At 42.4% G+C, this 10,423-nt stretch overlaps 1 protein-coding gene across 2 annotated transcripts in view; it reads left to right on the forward strand.

Moving 5' to 3' along the window:
* Positions 1-10,048, forward strand: part of YTHDF2 (YTH N6-methyladenosine RNA binding protein F2) — a 28,692-nt gene extending 18,644 nt beyond the window's left edge. For both annotated transcript variants that reach the window (XM_056123221.1, XM_056123222.1), the window contains one exon: positions 9,163-10,048. In XM_056123221.1, the coding sequence (XP_055979196.1) occupies positions 9,163-9,186 (24 nt within the window). In that variant the 3' untranslated portion in view covers positions 9,187-10,048. The remainder of the gene's footprint in view (positions 1-9,162) is intronic.
* The last annotated feature ends 375 nt before the right edge of the window (positions 10,049-10,423 follow it).

The following is a 10,423-nucleotide window of genomic DNA, read 5'->3' on the forward strand; positions in this document are numbered from 1 at the left end:
AGTAGTGTTATTTATGCATATAAATCAGGGCTTGATTTTTGTTGATTTCTTTCTCTCTCTTTTTTTTATTTACCCTATTTACTGATGATGGGGCTGGAGCAATAGCACAGCGGGTAGGGTGTTTGCCTTGCACGTGGCCAACCCAGCTTCGATTTCCAGCATATTGCCACCAGGAGTAATTTCTGAGCGCAGAGCCAGGAGTATCCTCTGAGCATCGTTGGGTGTGACATACACACAAAAAATATATCACCGGGTGTGACACAAAAAGAAATATTTACTGATGATGAAAATATTACTGCAGGGACTAGAATGATAGTACAGCAGACAGGGCACTGTCCTTGTATGTGACCATGGTTTGGTTTGCAAGCCTGCCAGGGGTGATCCCTGAGTACAGAGCTAGGAGTACCTCCCCTCCACAAATAACCCCCCAAAAAACCACCGCAGACTAAATTTTGTGTTGTTTACAGGCTGGAAAGTGATAGCACAGCGGGTAGGGCGTTTGCCTTGTATGCAGCCAACCTGGCCGACACAGGTTCGATTTCTCTGCCCCTCTCAGAGAGCTGGGCAAGCTACCGAGAGTATCTCACCCGCACGGCAAAGCCTGGCAAGCTACCCCTGACATATTCGATATGCCAAAAACAGTAACAAGTGTGACAATGGAGACGTTATTGGACCCATTCTAGCAAATCGATGAACAACAGTGACAGTGACAGTTTACAGCTCACAGCTCTGATACTCCAAATAACAAAATTTTGGAGATTCTAGTTGGTGGTGGGGGTTTTTTTTTGTTGTTGTTTGTTTGGTTTTGTTTTTGGTTTTTGGTTCATACTCGGGTTACTCCTGGCTCTACGCTCAGGAATTACTCCTTGTGGTGCTTGGGACCATATGGGATGCCAGGGATTGAACCAAGGTCAGGTGTGTGCAAGGCAAACGCCCTACCTGCTGTACTCCTGCTCCAGCCCAGATTCTAGTATTCTTAATTTAAAAATTTCTTGGCCACACCCAGCAGTGCTCAGGATTTACTCCTAGCTCTGTGCTCAGATCATTCCTGGTAGAGCTCAGGAGACATACTAGTGTGAACCTAGGTCAGCTATGTGCCAGGCAAGTGCCCCACCTTCTGTACTACCTATCTCTTCAGCTTCCCTCTTTCTGGTATTAACAGTTTAGGAAAGAAATTTCTCAAATTGTATTTAACCTGTAAAGATGATGTCTTTGGTGAATCAACAGATGACTTTTTTTTCTTTGGCTGCACCTGGTGATGCTCTGGGGCTATTCCTGGTGGGCTTGGGGTGGGGGGTTGGGGGAACCATATGGTATGCCAGGTATTTAACCCCCGTCGGACATGTGTAATGTATGTGTCCTCTTCGCTCTACATTTATCTCTAGTCCATCAACAGATGTGTCTCGATGGAAAAATGCTAAGTGTGGGACTGAATCACCCCACCAGCAGTGTGATCCATGAGTGCAGAGCCAGGAGTAAGCCCTCACCACCACCAGGTGTGGCCCAAAAAAAAACAAAAAGGACAGTTTAGAGCTGGAGAGATAGTACAAGAGGTAAGGTGCTTTCCTTGCACATGACTGACCCCGGTTTGAATTCCTGGCACCACCTACCCCCAGTTTCCCATGTGTCTGCCATGTGTCACTCCTTAGCACAGAGCCAGGAATAGCTCCTGAGCTCTATTGGGTGTGACCTTAAACACTGGCTCCTGAAGAAAATAAAAACATAGGAACTATAATCAAAGAGTTCTGAATCTAGAATCTTCAAAGCTTTTTTATTACTTTGAGAAATAAAGGTGTATGCCAGATAGAAAAGTGGGGAGAAGGGCAGGGAATCATGCTCTAGGAAGAGCATGTTCAAAAGTGTGGTCTTAGGAATGTTAAGGGTATTTTTTTTAAGGGTTTTTTGTTGTTGTTGTTTTTGGCCACCTCTGACAGTACTCAGGGCTCATTCCTGGCTCTGCACTCTTGGTGGGCTCAGAACCATATGGGCGTCGGGGATTGAACTCAGGTTGGCTGGATGGAAGCCAAGCACCCTATCAGTTGTACTATCCTGCCAACCCCCGAGTATGCTTTTAGAATATTGTGGAAAAGAATGATAAGTGATAAACATAAAGATGTTGGTTGGGTTCTTTATATGTACAGTTTTGTGTGTTCTCTCTACATTGTTCTAATTGGAAAGATTCTGGATATTCTATATTTTATTTAGTTGAATTATAATGAGCATAGTTATTGTGAAGTGAGTTTAAAGGGTTAACATGTGAAATACAGGGCTGGGTAGATAACTCAAAAAGGGCTGTAGCCTGTGCTTTGTCTGTGGGGATCCCAAATTCAATCCCAAGAACTACAGGGTTCCCCAGCACCTCCAGGTATTGTGTCTGCAAAAAATGGGGGTCTGAAATACTAGTGAGCATTTACTTTCTTAGACACTTTCATAATTTTGAAATCCTCACAGTAGTGGGGGTGGGGGAGCAATAACCCATTTTACGGTTAAATGGAAATGTACACATCTTTAAGTTGGGAGAGGATGTGATGTGTAGGTGACTTTATACCAAATGAAAGGTCATAACAGTTGTCTGAGAAATAATGAGGGCAATAAATAAACAATAAATTAAGATACTGTTCTTTTTGTGTTTGTTTTTGGGCCACATCCTCATTCTTTTTTTGGTGGGGGTGGTGGGTCACACCCAACTGTGCTCAGGGTTTACTCCAGGCTGTGCTCTCAGGGATCACTTCTGGCAAGTTCAGGAAACCATATGGGATGCCATTAATAGAATCCGGGTTGGCTGCATACAAGGCACGTGCCCTGCCCACGATACAATTTCACCAGCTTTCCCTTTTTTGGGGGGGGCATGTTTTTCTTCTTTCCCTTCACATCGAAGTAAATTCCTTTGTATTTTGCTTCACTTAAAATCTATTGTTATGGGTGCGATAGTACAGGGGATAGGGCACCATACCTTGCACATAGTTGACCTGGGTTCAATCCTTGCACCACATATTGATCCTGGAACCTGCCAAGAGTGATTTCCTAGGCACAGAGCCAGGAATAAGCCCAAGCAGCACTGAAGGTGGCCCCCAAACAAATTCAAGAAACAACCAACAAAATTTTGAATTAACTGCTAAAAACACTTTGAATTAAGGCAAATAAGGATCATTCTTCACAGTTGAATCCTATAGCCTGAACATTATCAAGCAGAAAGATTGAGGTAGCGAAATTATCACTTTGGCCTTTCCTTAAGATTAAATTTATATCATGCTGTACCAAAAGCATAGTTAAGTGTAGAAAATAAGTCTCATGATTGAGGCTCTGGGTTTGTTCCCTTGCATTAAAAAATGGTTGTGAGAGATATCACAGTGAATAAGGTATTTACCTTGCAGACACCTGACCCTGGTCAGATCTCCGGCATCCCTTATGATCCCCTGAACACCACCAGGAGTGATTCCTGAGTACAGAGCCATGAGTAGCTCCTGAGCATTACCGGGTGTGGCCCCAAAGCAAAAAATTTAAAAGATTGTATGTTGCTCTCACCTCCTTATCAAATTGTTAGGGTTGGAACAGCTAGTTCAGTAAAAGGTTCATTAATGCTTTCCATTCATTGGTGAGTAAACAGATTAATTCCCAGTTGACTGATTTTATTCCAGTTTACCATAGGGAGGCTATAACTAGAAATCCTGAGGAATCTTGGCCTTTGGTTTTTGTTTTTTGGAGCCACACCCGGAGATGCTCTATGGTTACTTCTGGCTCTGCACTCAGTAACCACTCTTGGTAGTAGCCCTTTAAGATATCTCTCTGACCCCTGTTTTATATTTATCTAATTTATTGTAGTTTAGGTAACAGGTTATCCTCAAACATTCCCTCCCCCCACTTTCTCTCACCCTCAACTCTCATAGTAATGTCAGTTTTGTAGTCCAAGAGCAAGTGTTGATCATATTGTTCTCTTTAGAACTTTTTGTTTGTGGGCTACACCCAGTGGTGCTCATGGGTTATTCCTAGACTTGTGTTTAGGAATCTCTAATGGGTAAGTTTGAGGACCATATGGGATGCTGGGCATCAAAGCTAGTCCTCTGCTTGCAAGGCAAGCACCCTGTGTGCTGTAATATCTCTATCCTTCATTAGGACTCATGAAGGGTGTGTGTTTCGGACTATACCTAGGAGTGCTTAGAGATTACCCATTTAACTCCCCTAGACCATGTGCAAGGCAGTGACCCTTGTTATCTCTCCAGTGACTTTGCTATCTCTCCAGCCCTAGCATGAGTATTTGTAAGATATTGTTTTGGTTTGAACATTCAGTGCTTTTTTTTGGTCTTTTTTTTGTGAACAGCTTAACTTTAATAAAAAAAGTTTTGGTTTTGGGCCACACCAGCAACACTCAGGAGTCATTCCTGGTAGTGCTCAAGGTACCTTTGGGGTGCAACACAATGGGATGCTGGGAATCGAACCCCCATAGACTATGTACTAGGCAAGCTGGCCTTATCTGCTATACTATCTTCAGCCTCACACACTAACTTTTTAGAGAGTTCAAAGCTGTAAGATTAGTGCTACCGACCGTTTGCAGTTTCCCAAAGTGATATGCTTATATCAGTATAAAACCTGGGGCTTTCACATACAAATCATGTCCTCTAGTCCTGTAAGCCATCATCCTGGTCCTAAAAGCTGGTTGTTTCTTTGGATAGAACAGGTGGGGAGAGAACCATAATTGATGATGCTCAGGAGTTAACTTCTATTGATGTTTAGGGGACCGCATGCTGCCATAGATTGAACATGGGATTCTTTCATGCAAAACATGCTTTCCAGTTTAGTCACTTCCCTGGTTCATTAATTTTTTTTCTTGGGAATTTTATCCAGCAGTGCTCAGGGACTACTCCCACCTTGTTCTAAATGGTTACTCCCTGCTATGTTTGGAGAATCATGTGCTGAACTGTGATTATTACCTTTAGATAACTAGACCAGATACTGAGAGCGAGAAATTACTTCCTCTGTTTTTCACTTTCTTAATTAAAATCTTATTTTTTTATTTTATTTATTTTGCTTTTTGGGTCACACCTTGTGATGCACAGGGATTACTCCTGACTCTGCACTCAGGAATTACTACCCCTGGCGGTGCTCAGGGGACCATACAGGATGCTGGGAATCGAACCCAGGTCGGCCACATGCAAGGCAAATGCCCTATCCCCTGTACTATTGCTCCAGCCCCACCAGATAATTTTTTAATGTAGGCTCTTCCCCTTCTAAAAGTAAATGAAAACCCATGTTCTTTTTACAAACTATTTTATCTTTTCTCTCAAATAATTAGAGTAATTTCAGTGCTAGTAATAAATCTCCCACATATTCCTCACCAAGTTTAGCTATGTAGTATTTTGCTACATTTGCTTAATATTCTATTTGAATGAATGTATTTTTTCCCCCTTATTTATGTTTTGGGGCCACACTTAGCAGTACTCATGGTTGGACATCAGACTTGGCTCCAGCCCTTTAAGTCATCTTGCTGGTCCCCCAGAGTTTTTTCTCCCAGAGATAATGTGGATACATTATCTTTTCAATTTCAAGAGTAATTTGGAAAAAATCAGAGACTGGAGAGAGGTTATAGGAAGTAGGGTGCTTGTTTTACATTACATGTAGCTGTGGGCACCACAACTGTGGTTTGAATCCTGACATGCACTTGTGTGTGCACACATTCAAATCCTTTAGCATCAATGACAGGTGTGACTATCCCCCCCACCCCCAACAATCCAGATCTTTGGTATATTGGTGAGTTTATAACTGAATTCCAGAAATGTGAAGTGGGGCAGCAAAAACCAACACTTACTGAACCAAACATTTACTTAACCTCTTATTTCTATCTATGTGTATTTCTATCTGTGATTCTGACACCTGCTCTATTCCAAAAAGGTTCCCACCCCACAGTACTTCATGCTTCTCGGCCACGTACAGGCCAGCGGCGTCGGGCTGGACTCACTCCAACCCAGGATCGACCACTGTCCACTGTAGAAGCCCCCTCAGCCGCACTGCACTTGGCCCTAGCTCCAGAAAGTTTATTATTATTATTATTATTGCTGTTATTGCTGTTATTGCTGTTATTGGGCTGGTGTGATAGCACAACAGGCAGGGTGTTTGCCTTGCATGTGACTGACCCGGGTTCAATTCCTCCACCCCTCTTCGAGAGCCTAGCAAGCTACCGAGAGTGTCCCGCCTGCACCGCAGAGCCTGGCAAGCTCCCCGTGGCCAAAAAACAGAAACAAGTCTCACAATGGAGATGTTACTGGTGCGCGCTCCAGCAAATTGATAAACGGGAGGACAGTGCCATAGTGTATTTTTAATGGTAGGGTAGTTATTTCATCACTAATTTTCACTTAAGTTTATTGACTTTTATGTATTTATAATAGTATGGTGTAGTAAAAGGAACATATTTTTAGATTTAAATGTTGGTTCTTTGCTATGTAAACTTGGTCAAGAAACTTTTCACAGCTTTAGTTTTCTTCCCCTAGACTGAAATAGCCTAGTCCTTGCAGGGTGGTTATGAAGGTCATTATAAATGTACAGTGCTTGAAACTTACAAGCCTATTAAAAGGTAAAGTAAAAGCCCTCCTGTTGATCATCGATTTGCTCGAGTGGGCCCAGTAACGTCTCCATTGGAGACTTTGTTGTTACTGTGTTTGGCATATCGAATACGTCACGGGGAGCTTGCCAGGCTCTGCCGTGCGGGTGAGATACTCTCAGTAGCTTGCCGGGCTCTCCGAGAGGGGCGGAGGAATCGAACTCGGGTCGGCCATGTTGGCTGCGTGCAAGGCAAACGCCCTACCGCTGTGCTATTGCTCCAGCCCTTACAAGCCTATTAATGGTAGTTTTTCTTAAAGGTGTTTTTTATTCCCCCCTCTTACACTTTATATAAACACTGTTTTACAAAGTTGTTCGTGATGATTTGTTGCAGACATTCACTATTCCAGCACCAATCCTACCACCATTATGCCTTCCTTCCTCCATTGTCTCCAGTTTTTCCAACCACCCCTTAAGCTTGCCCCCACTGCAGGCCCTCAGTTTATTTTTATTGTTACAATAATTTGCTAATAGAAGGATCCAAAAGTGTTTCCTTACGGAAAAGTCAGTGAAAATTATTGTATCTCGCCATGGAGCCATTAAATCCTTGTGTAAGAGATTATTTACAGGTGAATGAAGCCTTCTGCTTTTGTTTTGTTAGCTGAGAGTGGTTGCCTTCAATATTACATCCCATACAATCTGGTGTGTTACTGATTTATCAGTGTTGTAGAGTGGTACAACTGGAGTTACATTTTTAATTATGTGGTGACTTTGGGGTTTGTGTGTGACTGCCGGGGCTTCAGGAAGTAGAGGAAGATGGGGGAGGTAGCCCATCCCAACTCTGATAAAGTCTGGAGATTTCAATTACACAACCCATGTACCTGAATTTTTCAGCAGATTAATATCTGGATTAAGCTTGTCTTGAGGCAGTGAAGTCTGAGGTGGGGGGGTGTGGTGATGATTGGGGATTGTAGACATTTCTGGTTGCTGGGCTCTGGGTGGGCAATAGGCTGATTTGTCCCCCTCCTCTTCAATTATGGAAGTAAGTATATGTGATGAGTAGATTATTTAAAAGATTCATAATCTTTACTAGAAACGAACATTTAGGGCTGGAGATGTAGTCAGTGGTAGAGAGAGAGAAAAAGAAATGGGCTTTAGATAGGGAAAACTGTTCCGCTTTCAAATTCTTAAATGGATTGGAGGGGTGGCACACCTGGTGATGCTCAGAGTTAGTTACTCTAGGCTTTGCACTCAGGAATTACTCCTGGCAGTGCTTTCGGGGAGCCAGATGGGATGCTGAGAGTTCTGTGCATGATGTCAGCACTCTGCTGTCTATATTATCTGGCCATTTCCAAGTATTTTTCCCCTTTCCCAACACCCTAGCCTTGTTGGGCAGAGAAGCTCTACACCCTGCTCCAAGGTCTAGGATTAATGCATTTTCTCAGGCCCTTGATGTGTGATTTTTGACTCACACCTAGCAATGTTTGGGATTTCTCATATGTAAGGAATTGATTGCAAACTTTCTTTCTGAGCCTTTGGTACATGTTTGAGGTACTTCCACTAGACCCATATTGACTGTTAGTATTAGTCTAAACTATAATAGGAAAACAAATACATAATGAAAATTTTTACTTTTTGATAATGAAAACTTAAGACATACCTGACTATGCTTGGGTCTTATTTCTGGCACTGGGCTCTGGAATCACTCCTGGTATTGTTGGAGGGGAGGGGACTATATGTGATGCCATGGATTGATCCCTTGAGTCAACTGCTTTCGAGGCAAGCAGTCCTCCTCTCTCCAGCCTCCCCCTATACTTTTTTTTTTTTTTTTTGCTTTTTGGGTCACACCCGGCGATGCACGGGGGTTACTCCTGGCTCTGCACTCAGGAATTACTCCTGGCGGTGCTCAGGGGACCATATGGGATGCTGGGAATCGAACCCCGGTTGGCCGCATGCAAGGCAAACGCCCTACCCGCTGTGCTGTTGCTCCAGCCCCCTCCCCCTATACTTAATGCACTCCCCCCCCCCCCCCCCCCTTGGGCCATACCCAGTGATGCTGAGGGGTTATTCCTAGCTCTGCACTCAGGAATCACTCCTGGCAGATTCGGGTGGCCATATGAGGTGCCAGGGATCGAGCATAGGCAGCACCCTACCTGCTGTACGATGGCTTCAGCCCTTCCCCTGCACCCCACTGCGTGTGTGTGTGTGTGTGTGTGTGTAAAAAAGTCAAAAGGAAAATAACGTGATACTTAGTACTTTGGTTTAAAATGGAAATAAAGATAAAGATAAGATAAAGGCCCTCCCGCTGATCGTCGATTTGCTCAAGCGGGCCCAGTAACGTCTCCATTGGAGACTTTGTTGTTACTGTGTCTGGCATATTGAATACTCTCAGTAGCTTGCCGGGCTCTCCGAGAGGGGCGGAGAAATCGAACTCGGGTCGGCCATGTTAGCCGCTTGTAAGGCGAACGCCCTACCCGCTGTGCTATGGAAATAAAGATCTGTTTTTACTGTGAAGAATAGTCTATATAGCACCAATAATTTAATTTAATTTTATTTAAAATTATTAAACTCTGAAGTTTAATTCTTAAGCGTGTTCAGATAACTAATCATTTTTTGTTTTTAAACTTCTAGGAACGTCAAGGTCGTGGGAAATAAAGCAGTTCTTCACAGACTGCAGCAACGGTTGCATCTGCGTATCCTAAGAGGAAAAAAAATGACCTTCAAGAGAATTAGGACTTTTTTCATAATTTCATTGACTTCAGAGACAATTGCAGACTTGCAGTTTAAGTATTGGGATTTCACAAAGACATAGGACTTAACTGGAAAATGAAAAAAAAGAGAAAAAGAAAAAAACTAAAAAAAACCCTCTAGGTAGTTTAGATGAAAAATGTCCCTTTTATTTTGGCTTTGGTTGTGATTTCAGAGCATAATGCTTTGGGTTTTTTTGTTTGTTTGGTTTTTTTTTTTGTTTTTGTTTTTGTTTTTTTTTTTGTCTTTTTACTATGTTTCGGATTTTAAAGTCCGTAAGTGCATACAGTTTTCTCTAATTTTTAAACCCTTTCCTCCCCCATTTTGACAGTTGCACTTGGAGAACACTTGAGTTTCAAAGGTTTTGGGCCTCCACCCCAGAAAGTGGCAATTTGGTTTTTCCCTTCCGAACTGGAAGAACATTTTTATGAAGAATTTTTGTCTTGGAGAATTTTGACAGTGTTACCCAAGGTGTGTCTTTGAGGGTGGTTCATTTTCTATGACCCTTTGTTACTCAAAGTAAAGTACTAGGAGTCCTAAGAAATGTTCTGTTCTTGTACATTATACTGATTAAGTCAGGATTAATTTGATTCAAAGCTAAGAACAGTGGTAAAAACTTGTTTACAGAAATGCATTTTGGAAGAGAAAATATTGTAAAATGTGTAGTGAATGTTTCTTCAGTTTCTTGTTCAGCCAATGAGGAAAGGGCATTGCCTTTCTTTTTACCATTAATCACTTCTCAATAAACGTGAGATACTGTTGAGCATCATTTCTAGTACCATTTTTTAGTATTACCTGAATCTGCTATATTTTATTAAAGAGGTTTGATGACAACTGTTTTTAGAAAGATTACTAAGACAAAATAATTTGTTTGCTTTTGAATGGGGCCAGATAGCCATGACCAACCTCTGCAAAGAAAGCTAGGAGGGCTAGTATTCATAATGATGTATTTCTCAGTTTCCCCCAAATAGCCTTTGGTTAAGTCATTCAACAAACATAACTATATAGAAACCTATATAAACAAATTCTGCAAGTGATGGGGTGGGTTTTGGCATACCATGTGGTGTTCAAGGATCATTCCTGACTCAGTGCCCCGGACTCTGCAGTGTTGGATGTATCCAGAGCAAGTCCCTTTACCCCTTTG

The sequence above is a fragment of the Sorex fumeus genome, unplaced genomic scaffold (assembly GCF_029834395.1).
Source record: "Sorex fumeus unplaced genomic scaffold, SorFum_2.1 ptg000047l, whole genome shotgun sequence".
NCBI classification, from domain to species: Eukaryota; Metazoa; Chordata; class Mammalia; order Eulipotyphla; family Soricidae; genus Sorex; species Sorex fumeus.